This window comes from Serinus canaria, chromosome 4A (genome assembly GCF_022539315.1).
Source record: "Serinus canaria isolate serCan28SL12 chromosome 4A, serCan2020, whole genome shotgun sequence".
In the NCBI taxonomy this organism is placed as follows: domain Eukaryota; kingdom Metazoa; phylum Chordata; class Aves; order Passeriformes; family Fringillidae; genus Serinus; species Serinus canaria.
The window spans coordinates 15020640-15040695 of NC_066318.1; the positions used below are offsets into that span (position 1 = coordinate 15020640).

The 20056-nt window shown below is 53.0% G+C and overlaps 2 protein-coding genes and 1 long non-coding RNA gene across 4 annotated transcripts; 1 reads left to right on the forward strand and 2 right to left on the reverse strand.

Annotated features, from left to right (window-relative positions):
- Positions 1-736: 736 nt before the first annotated feature.
- Positions 737-3570, forward strand: LOC103824214 (nuclear cap-binding protein subunit 2). Its single transcript, XM_009099441.4, has 4 exons — positions 737-921; positions 1079-1260; positions 2005-2143; positions 2806-3570. Exons 1-4 carry the CDS (start codon positions 835-837, stop codon positions 2902-2904), a joined length of 507 nt encoding a protein of 168 aa, XP_009097689.3. The 5' UTR covers positions 737-834; the 3' UTR covers positions 2905-3570.
- On the reverse strand, positions 2920-5825 carry LOC127059623 (uncharacterized). The gene is made up of 2 exons (XR_007777629.1): positions 5605-5825; positions 2920-3903 (listed from the first exon to the last, which is right to left on the reverse strand). It is a non-coding gene; the product is annotated as an uncharacterized LOC127059623 (long non-coding RNA).
- A 4296-nt stretch (positions 5826-10121) lies between these two features.
- SLC7A3 (solute carrier family 7 member 3) lies at positions 10122-19992 on the reverse strand. 2 transcript variants are annotated; one of them, XM_030228863.2, is made up of 12 exons: positions 19840-19992; positions 18011-18419; positions 17657-17815; positions 17391-17568; positions 17177-17289; positions 15591-15813; positions 15273-15412; positions 15091-15193; positions 14553-14764; positions 13754-13920; positions 13369-13477; positions 10122-13262 (listed from the first exon to the last, which is right to left on the reverse strand). In XM_030228863.2, the coding sequence occupies exons 2-12, from the start codon at positions 18378-18380 to the stop codon at positions 13129-13131; spliced, it is 1908 nt and encodes a 635-aa protein (XP_030084723.2). In that variant the 5' UTR covers positions 18381-18419; positions 19840-19992; the 3' UTR covers positions 10122-13128. The 2 variants fall into 2 exon arrangements, with proteins under 2 accessions (XP_030084723.2, XP_009097735.3); XM_009099487.4 differs by lacking the exon at positions 19840-19992 and adding an exon at positions 19632-19769.
- Between the last annotated feature and the right edge of the window lie 64 nt (positions 19993-20056).

Here is a 20056-nt window from a genome sequence, read left to right on the forward strand (position 1 = left end):
ACCACATTGAGAACACGCACTGATTCAGCCTGGTCAATGCCGAGTCAATGACACACACACTTTTAGATTCAACATCTATTCACATTGACTTTTAAAAATAACATTTCCCACTTTATTTCGGACTTTCACGCTACTGGGGCAAACGACGAAGAAGTGAACTGTTTTCTTTACATTTCAGTAGTGCTACACTTTTAGCTTCCCCGCCAAAGGTGGGAAGCAGCAGCAGCTGGTGTTTACGGAGCTGCAGCACCAACCTGGGCCAGGGCTGTGGGGTGTGAAGCAGATACACCCCCCGTTTCTTTAGACGGGCCGGGAGCGGGGGGCTCTCCCTCCGCCACCTTCCCGTCCTCTTCAGAGATGCTCTCCGCCGCCTGGAACAGCTCCTCCGTGAGGGCGGCGATGCGGAACGGCGCCTCTTCCTTCAGCAACTCCCGCACCAGCGCTGTAAGACAGGAGGACAGCGGGGCGTGACACTCAGCCCAACATCAGTCGCCTGTGACGGCACTCATGGAGAAGGGAGAGCCCGCGACCCGCGGCACCTTCAACGGCCGCCGCCCGCGACACCGCCATGGTCCCTCAGGGGAGCTCCGTGAGACGCGCGGAGCCACGGAAGCAGCGCCCCCACACTGCGCCTGCGCGTTCCGACCCAGCGCGGGGCGGGCCCCCGCTTCGCCGATTGGCAGCCCGGCGGTGCGGCCCCGCCTTCCTCCCCGAGTGACAGCCGGCGCGGCCAATCGCGCGGGGCGGCGGAGCGGCGTCTGTCGCGCGCCTCTCGCCGCTTTCGGTGCGCGGCGGTTCTGGAAGGATCCCGGCGGCGGGGCCCGGCCCGGCACGATGTCGGGGCTGCTGCACACCACGCTCAGCGGGCTCAACAGCGACTCGTACTGCGAGATCAGCCAGTACCGCGACCAGCACTTCCGGGTGCGCCCGGCGCGGCGAGTGGCGGGGCCCGGCCGGGGCGGGGAGGGCTGAGGCCGGGACAAGGCCGTGCGAGGAACAGGGCAGCGGGAGGGCACAGGGCGGCGGGAGCGGGACGGCGAGCGCGCTGAGCCCGCGGCGTGCGCCTCTGTGCCCGCAGGGTAGCAGGCAGCTGCAGGAGAAATCGCTGAAGATTTCCTCCACGCTGTACGTCGGCAACCTGTCCTTCTACACCACCGAGGAGCAGATCCAGGAGCTCTTCTCCAAGTGCGGGGATGTCAAGAGGATTGTCATGGGTCTGGACAAGATCAAGAAAACCCCCTGTGGCTTCTGCTTTGTAGAGTATCCTTTCTGGTTCCCTCCTGTCAGTACGGGTGTGGTTGGCACCTGTCGTTCCTCTGCACAGTAACTGTATCTACTCTTTTTAGAAAGGTGATAGCCAGGTGCTTCCTAGCAGGCACATCCTGTCCATCCTTGTACCTTTCTCTCTGCACCCTGAGACTGATTGTGTAGTGATGCCATATGTGACAAGTCCCACCGGAGCTGTAGGTAGAAGAGAGCCCCTTTAATTAATTGATTGCTTTAATGGTTTTAGGGCCAAAATGAGAACTGTTAGTCATCAACCTGACGTCTTCCATATTCAGAGCACATGTTTACTTTCTCATCTCAACTGCACACCTGAAGGAAGTAACAGGATAAGCCATGGGGGCATTTTCAAGCCGAGGGTACACGCTTATACAGGTTGTGCCAGGAGCTGTCTGTGCAAAGCTCTCCTTTTGTTCTATTTCAGTCAAGTTTTACATAGTACAAAAAGGCTGATTTCTTGCCCTTAGCAAGGCTTTAATGTCTTTGTTCCATTGTCTTGTCTGTGCAGGTACTAACATTAGAGAATCCTTTCTGAGCATTAGCTAGTCTTAGCTTGGATTTACATGAGTGCACTTTTCGATCCCATAGAGAAGGGCAGGAAGAGTAGAAAAGGCTGGAAGGCAGTGGGGGGAGTTCTGCTTCTCAAATACAATACTTCCTTGGGCTTTTTCCCTGTGCCCAACAAAAAGCACACTTAGTTGTCCTTAGAGAGTGCCTCAGGTACTACACGAGAGCAGACGCTGAGCACGCCATGAGGTTTATCAACGGCACACGGCTGGACGACCGCATCATCCGCACGGACTGGGATGCAGGGTTTAAGGAGGGGAGACAGTATGGGAGAGGAAAGACTGGAGGACAGGTAAAGGCAATGCCAGTTCATCCCTGAATTTGATCCTGTAAGACTCTGTGTACTTCCTTGCTGGTTTTGTCTCAGCGAGAACAATGAGCAGACGGTAAAGACCTGATAACGAATGTTACTCACTCACAGGTTGTTTTGGTAATTGACACCTGGTGTTAAAGGCTGGAAATAGAACTTAAGGACACTTTTCTCTAGGACTCCAAACTTCCTGCAATGCAAGCAGAAAGTTCCCTAATCTAAGATAGTACCCTTGACATGATCCAGAATTTGAGTAGAGGGAGGCAGTGTGGCTGCCAGACCAATCTCATAACACAGCAGTTTCCCCAAGGGCAAAGATGAGGTTCAGATGAGATAAAGTGTTCTAAAGGCCAAGCCTGGCAGTTCAGAAAGGTGTACTTAAAAGCTGAACGAAAATAATTTGGAGTCTTCTTTGCTTCTTACCTGAAAAAAATCTCAACAATCAAATATATCCTTTTTGGTCATTTTCACCACCATTACCAGCTTTTTGGTGGATTAGTTGAAGAGATCTCAGACAAGCTGAATTGTTTCTAATCTGGACTTCAGTTCCCCACCAACTGAACAAGGAGGGGATGATGATTCTGGGGTCTAGTAGGGGACAGGCAGTGCTGGCTGTTAATCTGTGTGTTGTTGCTGTGCCCCAGGTGCGAGATGAATACCGGACAGACTACGATGTGGGAAGAGGTGGCTTTGGCAAGATCATTCAGATGCAGAAGGCAAATCACCAGCCTGCAATCTATTAATTGCCTCGTGGCTCCTGGCTCGTAGAGGGCTCTGTCCTTCCAGAGCTAGCCCTGTTCTCGCATTTGGGATCAGGGTGTGGAGTGAGATCCAAGTTCCAGCAAAAGGTGACTTTCCTTAGACTGTGGATATACATGTGTTCATTCTCCCTTCTTCCTGAGCTAGAGAGGATGTTCTGTGCTGATACAGGGCAACAAGGTAAAAAAATGGACAGCTCTGTAGGATTTTGGGCAAGAAGAAATGCAGCATGTCACACTCACCTTATGCTATGACATACTCTTCATGTTGCACTTAAGCAGGTGGCTTCCTCCAAGCTACAACTGCAGCTGTGGTTGCTTTCAAATGGAACTTTTTTTAAAAGCTTACCACCGTTGGAGCCCTCCAGGTGCCTGGGCACCAAGTGAGGCTGCACAAGAGATTCAGGTTTCTAATCTACAACCTCACCTGCTTAATAAACAGTATCACTGTTTGAATGAGAGAAGTGGACACGGTCTTATCATCCACTTGGAGGTGCTTGTCTGCACATTTAGCCCTTGGGTTGGTCAGGGTCTGCAGAGTATTTCTCTTTGTGATGCCCCCAGTGCTGCCTGGCTTTTCAGATCCTCACTGTTCGGTGTGATTTTGTTAAAAGTTTCTGTTAATTTTTTTAAATAAACAGTTGTACTGGATCTGGCTGAGAAGAAGGTAATTTCACCCCTAGCAGCCCTTGTAGAGCTGTGTTTTGTATTGGTAGCTAGGAAGGTGTTGATAAAACACCAGTGTTTTGGCTGTTCTTGAACAATGTTCCCACAGCATCAAGGCTGTCTCTAACATTCCCACCTCACCAGCAGGCTGGGGTGGGGGAAAGATCTTGGGATATTCCAGACCATATGGCATCTGCTCAGCAGTTATAGCTAAGAGAAGGAAGATGGGGGGCATTCCTTATTAAAACATCTGTCTTCTGGAGCAGCTGCTCTGTGTACTGAAGCTGTGCTTCCCAGGAAGTGGCCGGACATCTCCTGCTGGTGGAAAGTAGAGAATAAATATTTAGTATTCCTTTGCTCCCACGTGCAGCCTTGCTTTTGCTTTATTAAACTGCCTTTATCTTGGCCCACAAATTCCATTCCCATCTTCCTTTCTCCCTGCCTTCCTCCCACTGAGGAGGGGAGTGAGAGAGCAGCTTGGTGGGTGCCTGGTGTCCAGGCAGGATCAGCCCACCACAGTTTGGTGCCCAGCGTGGGGCCTGAGGCAATGGCTGTTCTGTGCTAAGTGTGCTTTAGCCATAGTAGTTACTAAGGAGGCAGCTCCTGTTGGGTCACAGAATTTGTTGGCTGCATTTCTTATCTCTTTACTTTGCTGGGCTTTGGGAACATGTTAGTACAAACTATGGCTCTGCACTTTGCCCTGGCACTGATGGCCTTGCTCTGCTGGGGGAGCTGCCTTGTGGAGAGGATCCCATTTCCCACTCCCACCTGGCGTGGGTGGCTTTATTGTTCCTGCTCAGCCTTATGCGATATATTTAATACTACTGATTAACACAGTTGGCATATCATGGGGTCTGTGTAATCTGGTGTCATCCTGGTTAAGAGAAGACAATTTTTGGGTGAGTCACCACTGAAATGTGCCCTGAGGCAGCTGGTCCGTGGGTGGCAGAGTGTGTGGAAGGATTTGGGCAAGTGCCTGGGCTAGTTATCACCTCCCATAGCCTGAGACTACACCTGAACAGGCAAGTAACCCTGGCAAACTGACATGCCAACTGACAGAAGGTGCCTAGCCCAGTGAAAACCAGCAGTTTCTGGCACTGTACTGGGGCTTGGCATGTGCCTGCAAAGCCACAGTTCAGGGCTGTCAGAGGGCTGTGGTTAACTCAGGGACCCCAGGCACCTCTGAGAGTAACTTGATGGTGACTGGGGACAAACTCCATCTGAAGTGATAGTAGAGAATGGGGCCCAAACAAGAACTGCAGTTGCCCCAGTTGTGGAAAAAACCCAGTGGACGTGGAACTCAATGGGTCTGGTCTATATCACCAGTTATTAGGGGAGGAGGGAGAAGAAGAGTTCCATCAAGAAGTTGGTCCTTGAGAAAAGAAAATGCAGGAAGGAGTGAGGGAATTCAGACAAGAAGCAGAAACCACCCAGTCTACCCTCATCAGAACTTTGAGATATGTGGAAAGATTACAGTCCTTACTGGCTGCTCTGATGCTGGCATAACAGGGCCCAAAGTCAGCAGGAAGATAGGGAAGCCCAACAGCTGTTCAGCTCATGGGAACAAAATCAGGGATGTCACCATGTGCCTATGGATGTAATCAAGATACCAACTATAGCTCCATCAGCTAGCAAGGAGGAGACACCAGCTTTCCTAGGCTTTGGGGAAAGTGCATGTTCCAGGTTAATGTTAGCTTGTGAACCCTCTCCATGGAGTAACCTGGACAAAACACTGAATCACAGAGTGGGTTGGATTGGAAGGGACCTTAAAGACCAGCTAGTTCCAACACCTTGCCATGGGTAGGGACACCCCTGAGGAGGAAAGTGACACAAGTGGCTTGGTGAACAGTTGGTATCCAGCCACTCCAGCATCAAGTCCTGCAGCAATTGCAGTTTGTGTGTCAGAACCACTTTCTCTATGACACAGACTGGGTCTGGGGGGACACATCTGTTGGTGTCTTAAAGCTGCTGTCACTTGCAAACACGGAGATGACCACTAGGAGGGTGCACGGGTCTCACCTTGGTTCTCTGCACTTCTGTCTTGCTGGCTTTTCCTCTCCTGCTGTGCAGTAGCTCAGGGCCCTTGTCAAAAACAAGTTGCTTATGCTCTGAATCAGACCAGTCGTTGTGTTTCATATCAGCAGTTCTACAAAATTCAGAATTTTCCCCGTCCTGTCACCTGTCCCACAATTGGAGTAGCCTATAAAACATAACAAATGCTCAGTGATCACTTCGGAGAGGAGGGAAGCAAGAACTCCCTTCCCTGCATTTCTTCCCATTTTAAGGCAAGCATGAAGGGCGCTCTCTAGCCTGTTCTTATGTCCAAACAAGAGATGAGATGTAAACCATCAAAACCTTTTTTGATCTGCCCCCAAGAACCTCTCAGGTAGGGCAGGTAATTCCATTGAACAAGTTAAATTCTGTCTGTAAATTTGGGTTGTATTATGTAAACAATAGCAGCTGCTCCCTGCCCAGTAATGTGTCATGATTTTTCATGCGTTATCTTGTCCAGGATGATAGAAACTGTTGCACACCTGTGTGCAGACCAGGCAGTTATATTAGTTTAACACTCACATTGCCCCAAAGTCTTGATAACTGAGCTGGGAGGGGTGTTACATTTAGTTTGTCAAAATGTCTCCTACCTGTTTGTTTTGCAAGTCAGGTTGCCGTGCCTGTACAACTGCCACAGGTCTTGAAGGAACTGCATGTTTATTCTTTAGCAGGTTTAAAAAATGTCAGCATTGACCAGCCCACGATGCAGGCTGCCCCTGAGATGCAGTGAAATGGAACAGGACATTGACTTAAAAATGGAAAATTAAGAGCAGTCATCTGTCCAGCCTTGCAAAGCACCATCGGTGTGAGGTCCTGTGTGGAGAATATGAATTAGAGATGGAATAGGTGCTTGGGTAAACACAATAGGAAAATGGGAAAGCTTAAGGAGGACAGGGATGTAACACCCTTAAAACTCTATGATTAGCAAACAAATATCTTGTGTATGAGGTCGGGAAACCAGCACATCTGTGAGACCTTTGGTGATCCTGATGGTGGTGGAGAAGGGGTAGTTTATCAGGAAGTGTCCACAATGATGGAAAACCTCCCATCTGCACCATAAATGTGCCACGTGCACTGCCTGTGCTGCCTCTGCCATCTCCTCCCTGCACCATTCACTCACAGGCTCACTTCCACCACAGTGAGGTGTGGGTGCCATGGGGGTACAACTGTCTCATGAGAGAGAGACTCCTCTGAAGCTCCAGGGTGACATCCTGCTGGGTGCAGGCTTCATCACAGCATGCTGCCAGCTCCAGGACAGGCTGTGAGAGGAGCCACCCTTTGCCTAGTTGCAGTATGGACTGGGGGACAAGAGCAGGAACCAGGACACCAGCACTGGGAAGAAAGGAGAGTAAGGGAAGAGAAACCACGTGGCAGCAAGTCATCGTGCCAGACCTGCAAAGGCAAAGAGAGGCGAGCACTAAGCCTGTTGTTTATAGAGAGCTGGCCACCTGGCACAGCTCAGGGCAAGAGGATTATTGGATGCACACAGGCTCCTCACAGCTACTGGGTCATGTGTGCTTAAGCTCCCCACAGAGAGAACAGAAGGGTTGGGGCCTGCCTGGAGCCAGGTAAGGAGTGATAAGAATCTCACCCATCACCAGCTTTGATTTCCTGGAGCCCTTCTGGACTGTGAGGGAGCGCAACCGAGTGCTGCTGCAGAAATGTCAGGAGCTGATCCCAGTTTGCTCTTACACCAGTGACCCCATCTGCCTGTATCAATTCCCTAGATTCCAGGACTCAGGCCCTGCTGATGGATTCATCCCACTCAGCAGCCACTGCAGCTCTGCCCCACCACCAGGGAAGGGGATCTGACAGTGCTCAGATTTGCAGGGAAGAAGATGGCACATTAACTCCTCACACTGAAGCATTTGGTGTCACAGAGCAGAGCAGACTTGCCAGCCTATTTTAATTCCCAAGCAGATCAAAATTTAATCTGCTGCTACATCTCTGCCTGCCAGGGCCTGTTCTGGCCAAGGAGCAGTGCAGGGGCAGGCTCTGCAGCTGCAGCTCTCCCTCCAGAGGCTCAGCAGCACAGCTCCCCATCTCCATCCTGCCCCCAGCCTGCATGGCCACACTCATGGCCTCTTGGTAGCCCCCCGGAGGTGGCAGGCATCTGGTGCCCAGAGAGCTGCTCTGAAGGGTCCACCAGGAAAGCCCCATGTCCCCCAAAACCAGCTGGATATGAAGTTATGAATGCCATGGGATATGGTGGAGCCAGATGGGGAGGGAGGCTGGCAGTCACCTCCAACAGCCCAGCCCACCAGCACTGCATCCCTGGCATGACTCAGAGCACATTGTCACCAGCCAGTGGCCACAGAAAGGCCTCCCAGCCACCTGGCTGCTCAGCATGGCTTGGGCCAGACACAGTGGGACTCAACAGCATTCCAGCTCCCCTTTCAGTCCAGGGGGGAATGGCAACAAGGAAATCACAAATCAAGCCTGGGGAGGAAATGACCCAAGTGTCAGGGCACACCACATGCAGCTGTGTTGGGGCTCCCTTCCCTTCCCTTCCCTTCCCTTCCCTTCCCTTCCCTTCCCTTCCCTTCCCTTCCCTTCCCTTCCCTTCCCTTCCCTTCCCTTCCCTTCCCTTCCCTTCCCTTCCCTTCCCTTCCCTTCCTTCCCTTCCCTTCCTCCCTTCCCTTCCCTTCCCTTCCCTTCCCTTCCCTTCCCTTCCCTTCCCTTCCCTTCCCTTCCCTTCCCTTCCCTTCCCCTCCCTTCCTTCCCTCCCTCCCTCGCCTCCCAACAGCAAAGCCAGGCTCTGTTTTTTGCTGCTTTTCTCAATTTTCTCAAACCACAAAATGGCCCTTCCCAGACTGGTACAGGAGGGGAAAACCACCCTCCAGCACCTGACAGGCTTCACCAGGAACATGCTTTTGTCCCAGGCTCTGCAGGATGGAGCTGGGCTGGTATCAGAGCAGGCTGCAGGGGCAGCGGGTACAGCAGTGACACAGATGGTTTGTGCAGACAGCACACACTGAGGCTCTGAGTGTTTTTCTGGCTGGGTGTTGTTCACCACCAGCTGGTGTGCCGAGATGTGCAGTAACCCCAGCACAGCCTGGGAAGGGCAGAGGTGCTGCCCAGCAGAGGATGTGGTGCCATCCTTGGCAGCCCTCTAGCCTGCACAGAGAGGGAGGCAGAGACCCCCAGAGTGGGTGCAGAGCTGGGGCAGCCCCCACAGGCTGGTGGCCAAGGACAGGATGCCTGGCCCAGAGCCTGGGGGTGAACAGGGCTGCTGTAGCCAGGGCTCAGTGGCACTGACTCCCCAGATCTGCCAGGGGAGCTGCTGCTGCTTTTCCTGCTCACCTGCCATAGTGGGAGCTGTTCAGAGCTTCCAGAAACCTGCTCCACGCCCTGAACTCTGCCAGTCCCAGTAGATGCCCGGGCTGGGATGGCAGAGCTCAGTGGGATGGCTTGTAAGCAGGCAGGGATGTGCCCATGGGCACAAAGAGACCCACAAATGGACGTGAGCATGGATCTGCACACGTGTAGGGGGACACAGAAACAAACAAAGGCAGGGGACTGTAGCAGTGCCAAGCCAGGGGGTGACAGCTGCAGCTGTATCACAGGCCCATTGCCCCCTAGCCTTGGGTAGCAGCACCCAAAACTGGGTGAATGAGCACAGGGCAGGCTCAGGGCTCAGCAGGGACCCTGTGCTGCCCCTGGCCAGAAGATACTCACAAGGTGGGGTGGTGAAGCCAGCATGGCACACTGAGGCACCAGCCTGACTAGGAGGGCTGGCAGCACCCAAAGAGCCACCTGTGCCTGGGGGCTGGAGCCTGAGGCTCTGGCAGGGCACAGCAGCCTGGGACACTGGGGCACTGAGTGCCTGTGCTGGAGCCAGAGCAGGAGCCACAGCCCTTTTTACTGCAGGGACAGCCCTGAGGGAGGGCTCCCAGCTCCAGCACAGGGGCCAATGGTGCAGGTACCTCCCCAGTGACTGTGCAGTGACCCTGCACCACTGCCAATGAAGAGCGACAGATGCCAAAACCAAGCACAGTCCATCTGCCTTAAATTAGGGTTTTTTTTTTTGGATACTTATGTCAGATCTGATTTAGACCAGAGGAAAATCATCTTCTCTCATGGAATGAGCCCAGTGTGTGGTCAGGCTTCCTCTGCAGGCCATTGCTGGCACCTCCAGGAGGTATTATTTCCAAGGCCTTTACTGTATCCACTGCTCTGGAACTTGGTGGCACAGTCCCTCCCTGCACACAGCTGGACAGGCAGGACCATGGCAGGCTGCTGTCCTGCCCCCCCCCAGGTACCAGCAGCACTGGCTTTTGAAGCACTGCTTCACAGCTCCTGGCTCACAGTGAGCACTGGTGGCTGCAGCTGGCAGGCTTTGGGCAGGGATGTCACCCAGCACAGCTGGCTGGGACCAAGCCCTGTTCTGCACTGGCACCAGCCTGGCACCCAGCTCAGTGGCAGGCAGGGTCCTGCCAAGGGGCCCACGACCCCAAGCCATTAAAAGGAAGACCAAGAGGAAAAAGCACTTAAAACATTTAATTTAATAGATTTAAAAATTCACCTTAAAATTATAGAAAGGTAGATGAGGTTGGACGCAAGTACAACTACACTGAGGACATCTCACTGACACTTGAGCAAGATAGTTACATCAAACAGCATGGTCAGGGCAGTACCAGTTTGCTAGCAGTGAGTACCAGAGTACTGTGAGTACCAGAACAAGTTGCAGTAAGCCTTCCTGCAGAGCTCCAGCCATGGCTGCCATGTACAAGTCTGGCACTTGGAAGGCAGGGAGGAGGTGGTGAACACAGCCTCATGGCAGATGGAATGAGTACAGCTGCACCATCATGTGGGGCCTCCTGTGCACAGAGAAAGCAATTTTCTTGGCCAGGGGGCTGTGCTGGTGTCACTGCCCCTCCGTGGGACTGGAGGAGGGCAGAGACCAGCCCTGGGCCACCAGCACTCCCCAGGGGAGTGCCTATCCAGCCAGGGGACTTCCCTGTGAGGGGAAGAGGCAGCACACAACCCAGCTCTGCAGTCCTGACTTAGTTTGTTTTGCCAGTAGGTAGGGTCAGAGACACAGACACCAAATTAAGGAATATATGTACCCTATAATTTCCATAATGTTCTAAGTCCTCAGTTTCCTCTAATTGTACCCCCAGCTACCTGTCCACAGAGTTCCCAGTCATTTTTCTACACAATACACCCTGGGACTATAGTCATTCAAGCTTCACAATATCCAAATAGAGCTTGAGAACATTTCATGCTTTGGTACCACATGGATTGTCTAGTATCAGTGGAGGTAGTTGGTAAGATAATTGTCTCATGATCATCCAAACCTTAACAATGCAATTATCACAACAAAAAGCAACAGGATTAGCATCAATAAAACAACACCAGGTGAAGCACTCAATTAAGAATTCTGGTAGCTGTAGGCACCCATCCAAAAAGAATGTCCCAACATCCATGATCTCCATCACATGATGGATTTCTGCCATGCCATGATGGACAGCAATCAAAGCCTTTTATCCATTCTCCTGGGCTTGTTTCAGCAAGCCTCAGGTCTGTGTGTTGGAACAATACCTTGACCAGTTCACACCAATGGGAGTAGGCTGCAAGTCTTGAATCAGGGTATAGTTAGATTCCAAAAATTGACAGGATATAACAGGAAGTAAAAAACTAAAAATCTTCATTTAAAAATAGAAACAAAAAATAAATAACTAAAAGCCTGTCATTACAATAAAGTTACAGGTACAAATATTGGAGTGACTATTTGTTTCTTCAGTAACATTATCTACAAATACAAAACCACAAGAGGTTCTCATGCATCTCCTCGTACACAATCTCACAAAGTGTACTACTGACTTTCAGATCCAGGCTAATAATTTGCCGTAAGGTATTTAGTATGACATCCAAAAACAGCCAAAGCTAACAAATTAGTATGGTGAATGTTATTCCAAAATGTATCCTGCACAAAAGAATCCAAATTCAATCTAAAAGCTTCTTAGAGTCCCCTGAGTCTAGGGTTATCTCTGATGCTCCCTGGTCATGCAAGCACACCACCCAAGAGAAAAGAAATTCCTCTGGTTTTTCTTAACTGTTCAAATATTTAATTTACTTCATGTTGAGTATAATCCTCTATGAGTATCCCTCCTGACCATTAGCATTGAATTCTACCTTTTGTCTCCATGCTCCAATCTACAAATTCATCTTGGGAATCAACCTCATCAGAATTCACAGAATCCCAAATATCTCCATTTCATTTATCAGGATCCCACTGCACACCTGCCTCTGCAATCACTGCATGCATTTTCTTGTGATTCACTTGCTCCCTCCTTTCCTTATACTGAGCTACTCTAACTGCAGCCTTCTCAGCAAGTCTGGTAAATCCATCTTATCAGCAAGCAGCTTATTTTGGCATTTTAGCATTACAATTTGATTCTGCAACTCACATCTGTTGGTCCATGTTAGAGCATTTCAACAACTGTTCCTTTTGTTGGTGTTTTGTTTGATATACTGTTAACAAAATCCATCCTTGCCTTTCCAAATCCACAAGTTCTTTTCCCTTTGTCAGTATGCGAATTTTGGATGCATTTCAATACATCCAGCAGTTCAACTTCTTTTAACTGACTTCCCCATTGCTCACATGGTCCTCCAACCTCAGCCCACCTGAGGACCAGTGAACTATATGGAAGGTCTTCCCATCTGGGAATTTCGTACAGGACTGATTACTTTCATTTAAATTTTAAAAGCAACAGTTTGTTCTGACCCTGCTGACTACGCTGATTTTGTTTTGCTGGTGAGCAGGGTCAGAGACACAGACACCAACTTAAGGAACAGTGGCATTTACTACGATGAAAAACTGCAAAGAATCACAGAAGGATAAGCTAAGCAAGGCATCTAACCATGAGCAAAGAATTGCAAAGGGACAAGCTGAGCAATGCTAATCACTGCTAGGAAAGAATGCCTACAGTGATTAAGGAAGATCCATCACACATCATCCAAGCCCAAGGGACATCAGCTCTGGGGGGAAGCTGTCACAGCCAAGGACTGGAGAACCACGCCAGGAACTGGGAATTCCTGCAGTGCCTCCTCCTTTGCAGGCCACGAGGCTCCCCCACTGAGCTGTGACAGTGGCCCGGTTTTTACACTGCTAAACAAACCAGCTGACATAATTTCCAATTTCATTTTCCTGTCAGCTCTCTCCCAAAGCCTGGCCAAGGCTCAAGGGGATCTAAGGGAGTTGTCTTTGTTCCTCTACCTCCTAATTAGGCCAGATGTGGCCTTATGCTGTTTCTAGATACAGAAAGGTGAACATGTTTTGCCAATAAGTACACATAATAATACTTTGTTAATGAGTGGAAACATACAACATTTGGTTGGAATGCTCATCCTAGGTCAGCTTTGTCAGGGCCTATTGTTCAGACCTTAGTACTTCACTCTGGGACTCAGTCTCTGCAGGAGAGGGGATGGATCATGATCTTGTCCCAAAGTGACAAAGAGGTCCATGAAGCACTGGTCCCTAGGCCCTCAGACTGCAGCAGCCCCAGGGCTGAGGTCCAGTCCAGGATGGTGCAGAGGTTTTTCTGCTGTGGCACAGGCTTGTTCCGCATTTTTCCCTTCCACGCTGTTCCAAATCCCATAGGCGAAGTAAATAATGAAACCTGCAGGACAGTTTCCATAATGAAATGTGCAATGGTGGGCTGGCAGCACTAACAAACCCCCGGGAGAGACCTGTGGGCACTGCACTGCCCACCACAGGACACCTACCCACAACCATGTAGATGGCAAAGCGTGCCCAGGTGCCCGGACTCAGCTGGACCATCAGCAGGATGTTAATGAAGATGCTGAAGATTGGCACGAGTGGCAGGAAAGGGACCTGCAAGGGACAAGAAGTGCTGTGTCAGCTGTGCCTTGAGGGACCAGGCTGGGCTCAAGGATGCTACCGGCCAACGGAAGAACCCCCTCCCTGCCACAGCCCAGAGCACCCAAGCACTTCCACACTGAGGATTGCACCTCAGAGAGACGTTTCAGGGTGTCTTTCACTCCCTTTCCTGGTGACTGCCCGGCAGCATGCCCTGGCAGACCCCACAATGCCCAGATCCTGATGGAGTGCAGGGGGTGCAGACACCAAGAGGCAGGGGGCTGCACTCACTTTGAAGTTTAACCGTGCATTGCTCTGCGGCTGCCTCCAAATGATGATGGTGAAAATGAGCAGAGCCACGAGGAGCGGCACCAGAGCCGCAAGAGAGCCCACATTGGCATCCTTCAGTGCAGCCATATTGAGGGTCAGGACCACACAGATGACTGTGATCAGTGCAGCTGCAAAATAAGGGGTAGTCAGGGGACTGTGTGGCACATGGCCTCCCTGGGGCCCTGAGCCTCACCCACAGCTGTGCTGAGGCACACACTCCTCTTGGTCAGGTCCAGCATGTGCTGTCTCTAACACCCACGCCAAAGCCTTAGGAAAGTGCTTTGCTGGAGGCACTTCCCAGACCAGCAAGCTACAGGGAGCCTGTGCTTGGCTGGGCTTGGACCCAGCTCTGATGCTTACCCAGACCTGCTGAGCCACCCCATTCTGGCTGTACAATGGAGCCATTGATAGACAGATCAAACCCTGCTGGCTGAGCCCAAGCACTCTCAAGGAGCTGGGGACTGCCCTTGCTGGTGGCCAGAGTGCGTCAGGCTCATCACAGGGATCTCCCATGACCATCTGCACATCCCTGGCTTAGCACCCATGTCTTCCATCAATGCCTGTGCACCCCAAACCACAGCTGTACCCTGCACTTGGCACCCTGCTTAGGGTTCAGCACCTGCTGAACAGCAGCTGGCAACCTGGCCCTTCTCCTCTGCCTGGCATGGTCCCCATCCCTTCCCAGCTCTACAGAGACAAGCCAAAACACTCCAGGCCCCTGACAGGAGGGGACACTAGCCATCAGTTCCCACTGACTCACCAACGACCGTGACACAGACATAGACAATGCGTCCTGAGAGCACAGTGGGGGTGTCCCCAGGCGGGTTGAAGAGCATCACCAGGGACAAGGTTTCTTTGTGCTGGGCACTGGCAGCAGTGATGGCTGGGTTCATGATCACGCTCTCCTCCTCGTTCCCATTCAGCTCCAGCATTTCCACGGCCTTCGGGGAGTTCGGCTGTCTGGGCTGGTACCTGAGCAGGTAAGACAAGCTTGCAGCAGAGCCCAAGCAACCTCCTAGCCCAAGGGAACAGTGGGCAGCACCTTCATATCCCAGCTGCTCCGGCAGTGGCCCCGTGACAGCCACTCCAAGGATATGCCCAGAGTCGCAGTGGCCCCGTGACAGCCACTCCAAGGATATGCCCAGAGTCACAGACAGGCTCTGGTCAGCAGCCTCCATCTTGGGGGCTTGACACTTCCCCAGGATGCATGCCCCTGGAAAACAGCTGTGGCTACAAGCCCCCAGGACGATGTGAGGAACATCCACCCTGGGCACCGCCAAACACGAGGAGTCACGCACCGGAGGATGAGCACGCACACCGCCACCAGGGAGTAGGCCAGCAGCGTGCCGATCGACATGAGGTCCACCAGGTCCTTCAGGTCAAGCAGGAGGGCAAACACAGCTGCAATGAGGACAGGCAGCATGAGCACAGCTCCAGACCACCACAGGGCTGGCTGTGAGGAGGTGGCCAGGAGCCTTACCTGCAAAGAACCCCGAGACAAAGGTGGCGATCAGAGGGGTCTTTCTGCCACTGTGCATCCGGGAGAGGAACTTGAAGAGCAGCCCGTCCTCTGCCATGGCATGGATCACTCGGGGCATGGGAAACATGGAGCCTAGCAAGCTGTCGTGGAGAGAGATTAGGCAAGCTGCCCACATCTACCACCCAGAATGGGAAGGGACCAGCTCTGTGCCAGGAGCAGGATAGCAACTGGACAGAGGAAATCCCCAACCCAGCCAGGTTAATGCTCTCGGTCCCTGTGCTGTGCCCCAAGCAGTGCCAAGAATAGAGCCAGTCCTACCTGGTGGAGAGGGCACAGAGCGAGCCAACGGCAACGGCGTAGCGGGCAGGCTCCCAACCAACCGCCTTGAAAGCCTCAGGCAGAGGGCTGCTCTTGTTCAGGAGGAAGTAGGGCACCATGAGAGTCAGGGATGCAGAAACCCCAAAATAAGCCACAAAGCAGATGAGGAGGGACACAATGATGCCAATGGGAATCGAGCGCTGCGGGTTCCTGGCTTCCTCCCCTGTCCAGACACAAGAGGCCACATGTGCCCCACTCTACTGCATAGCATGGGACAAGTACCCCCAGGGATGAGCCAGAGTAGGGACTTTCCATGGCAGCACAGCACTGGGGAGCAGCAAGCAGGGGATGTTGGAGAGGAGGAGTCCCTGGCCATGCTGCTGCTGCACAGGCAGAAGGAATGGAGCTGCCTGGCAGCCTGAGCTTGCAGCCACCCCTTGGCAGTGCCAGCCCTTCCCCCCCCACCATCAGCTCCCTCTCCCTACAGAGCCTGTTGAATGGAGATCTGTTGCACTGTGTTTTTATTTTGAAGGTTATTTTTTGATTTGTCCTTTTCCCTGATTTTAGAGGGACCAGACCTGCCTTTGTTATTCAGTTGAGCCAGATGTCAGTTTATCTTTTTGCTACTTAGCTACTTTTCTGACAAGTTTCAAACCCCTTACTCCCACATCCAGTTGTTAACCCCTTCTGTCCCAAGCAGTTTTCCTCCCTTGTATTCCCCACCTTATGTTCCACCCACAGTTCTTACATTGTATCCTCCCTTGAGACCTGCCCCCCTTTATAAGCTGCTGTTTGCCCCCAGCTCCTTGCCTGGGACCCCAAGACTCGGGAATGTAACATCAAATAAAGTAACCCAGTGCCACCCAGGCCCGGGCTGCTGCTTTTTGTCCCGTGTTGCACCTCCCCTGGTAGCTGGGATTCTGAGGAGCCCCGGAAAAGGGGGACTGTTGCTCCCCCACTGTCACCATCTAGCCGGGGACCTGCTACAGGGATTCTCCTTGAATGTGTGCTCGGCTTTGCAAAGGTGTGCTGCACCAGGCTCCCAGCAAGAGGCTCGGCAGCAGGAAAGGAGAAGACTGCTGGGCAGCCCCTGGAGGCAGGGTGGCACAGGCAAGGTCAGGCAGAACAGCCTGTACCAGCCACCCACTAAGTAGATTTCTGGGGTAATGAAAGGAAATTAAGAGAGCTGCCTGTGCTCCAGGAAGCAGCAGTTTTGCATGAACCCAGTCATTTGGAAAAAGGCTGCCCGAGGCTGGGAAATAACTAGGAGGCACCAGCAATTCCCAGCACTGTTGCAGGCTTGGCTGAGCAGTCAAAAGGCTCCCCACTGCTCTGGGAGCTGGCTGTGCAGGCAGGGTGCAGTCCTGCTCCCACCATGTGGTGTAATGAGCCACTTTTCCTGGGGCAGGGCAGGCTCTGAGCCCTTTTGTCTGGTCCAGCTGAAGACACAGACTCCACAGGGAAACCTCCCAGGAGCGGTGAGACCAGCTGTTTTCCCACACCATGCAGCATCCTGCCCATCAGCTCCCAACCAGCTGCTGGCTGTGGAGGGGAAATGCCCACACCACCCTCACCCAAGGCAGTACCTGTGGTAGCAATGCAGTCAAAGCCCACAAAGGCATAGAAACAGGTGGCAGCACCAGTCAGCATCCCTTCCAGTCCAAAGGGGAAAAACCCACCAGAGCCAAAAGCTTTTTTCCTGGAAGAAATGCAGGAGAGCAGCTGCCATGAGGTGCAGGGACAGCAGGACCTGTACCTGCCCAATGCCAGATCCCAGCCTGGCACAGTTGCTCTACTTACATGTCATCTGGTGGGTCTAGCAGCGAGCAGTTGACACAGCTCTCCTCTGAAAGCTGCCAGTTCTTGATGTCTCCCTTGATGAAGCCAGCAATGATGACAAAGCTCAGCACCAACAGGTTCACCGCTGTGAAGATTTTGTTCACGAGGGCAGATTCGCTGACACCAAAAGCCAGCAGTACTGTGGGCACAGAAGAGGTGAGTGAAGACCCATCAGGCTCCTGTGCCATCACCCATGGTACCATGGAGCCACTCTCCTGCATACCCACCAGTAAGCAGCAAAATCAGGATCAAAGCAAAGAAGTCTGGATGCTCAGCCAGCACTCCTGGCACATGCATTGGGATGTTGGTGGCAAAGAAGGTGGAGATGTGGTTGCCAATGATGTTGTCAAATGTTGCACTCCAGGCTCGAGCCACACTAGCCGTACCTGGTTGGTGGCAAATCTGTGCATTAGTCTGAGCCCGGGGCAGACTGGCACCAGCCACCCGCACCTGAGCACCCACCTCCCTGCTGATCCCACCTCACACCCTGCTCCCACAGCACCACATGCTGCCCCCAGAAGCCCCCCATGGTGCCAGCAGGGTGCTGGAAGGAGCCCCACACATGCTGCCTGGCCCCGTACCTATCACACAGGAGAGAATGAGGTTCCACCCGGCTATAAAAGCCCAGATCTCGCCAACAGTAACGTAGCTGTAGAGGTACGCAGAGCCAGCCTTGGGGACACGGGCCCCAAACTCTGCATAGCAGAGTCCAGCCAGTACCGATGAGAAAGCAGCCACCAGGAAGCAAAGGACAATGGAGGGACCAGCCATCTCCTTGGCTACCTCCCCGGCCAGCACATACACACCAGCCCCTAGTGTGCTGCCCACCCCCAGGGACACGAGGTCCAGCGTGGAGAGGCAGCGAGCAAAACGTGTGTCATCGGAGCTCAGGTCCACCATACGCCGGCGGATCAGCTTCTTCCCAAAACTCGTCATTTTTTCCCTCAACATCTTGTCTTCTCCTCAGTGAAGCTTAGCTGGTGAAAAGCCCTACAAGAAAAGAGAAATGTGAAGCTCAGTGTCTTTCAGGCAGCAGGACTGGCACTGCAAGAGGCAGGGTAGGCAATGATGCCCAACAGGAGCCTGCTCCCAGCTCACTCATTGGCACCAGGTCCCTGCCACACTGGTTGGCCAGAGACCGTGGTGGGGCACCCTCCAAGGCACCGTGGGGCTGCACACACCCTGCCTGCACAGCCCTTGCACCACGACAGTGAGTCAGGGATGAACCCAGTCAGTCCATGCTGGGAAGAGTTCATTGCTCAATCCCTGTGTGGTCTCAAACATAGAGCTCATAGGCTCATCCCAAAGCTTGCCCACTGCTTCCCAGTCTGGAGATCCTTCAAACCAAACTTGACTGCTGGTACATTTCTCCAGCCTGGCACATGGCTGTGCACAGCAGCAATGATGTGGAGACAATTTCTCCAGCACAGGATTTAGCAGGCTGGGCTGACTCACTGGATGCAGCCATCCCTCTGTTGTTTTTGGCATCTGCAACACGTTCTCTACAGAGATGCATAAGCAGACAGACTCACAGCATGGGTTCCTGGTGCAAGCCTCTTGCCTGCTAACAGTGCTTGCTAAGCAGTCTACAAGCTCTACAGGCTGTAATCACCCCGAATGTGTGACATCCCCACTCCTCTTGCTCACAGCAGCCACCTATCCCCAAAAAGCTCTGAAGATGAGCAACCTGTGATGCAGGCATCCAGCACAGAGGAGCTGCAAGGAAAGTGGTTCCCAATGCCCATGGCCACAGCTGGTGCCTCTGCCCACACTGAACCACCCAGCCACCAAGTGTATTCTCCCGGCTGGCTTCTCCCTTCATCGGGAAAGTGAGAACACGCGCCCAGGACCGCGTGCCACACTACATGTATCAGCCTAAGCACACAAGGATAACTTTGTGACCATTTCCATAGAGGATTATCAGGATCACAGCGGCAACCACCAACTCGGCTGTTTCCCCATAAGCAGCAAACCATCCTGCTTCTCGATAAACCTACTCCCGAGCTGGCACGTGTCACATTCAGCCTTTACCCCAAGCGCAACAAGTGGCCCAGCACTAGCATCCTCCTCAGACACTACCTGGACAACTCTAGCTGCCTTCCCCAGCGCTGCTCAATTATTCCAAGTATCTCCAGCACCCGGACTCGAGATCCGCATGGGTCAGGAGGCAGCAGGAGCCTCCCGCTGCATCCTGGTACCTACCGCAGCCCAGTAGCGACTTGGCGCAGCTATGGGAAGCTCGGGACCACCGCCTCAGCCCCCACAGGGGCATCTGCGTCCCCGAGGAGTGCCAGACAGGCTCCGTCCCGCCCGAGCGCAGTCGCGCGGCGGGCTGGCAGCAGCTGATGCAAGACCGGCACCGGTTGCGCCAAGCCGCTCCCGGTCCGGCGGCAGCGCCCGCCATACTCACCTGCGGCGCGGTTCGGCTCGGCTCGGCTCGGCTCGCCCCCGTGCGATCCCCTTTAGGTGAACTCCGTTCCGCGCCGCGGCCAAGAGCACAGAGCGGGAAGACAGACTGGTATAAAATGAAGGCGGGAACAGCTTCCACCCAAAGCCCCAGGGGAGGAGGCGGGGAGCAGGGCAGAGACGAGCTTCTTCCCAGCCCCACCCGCGCCCCCGCGCTCCGC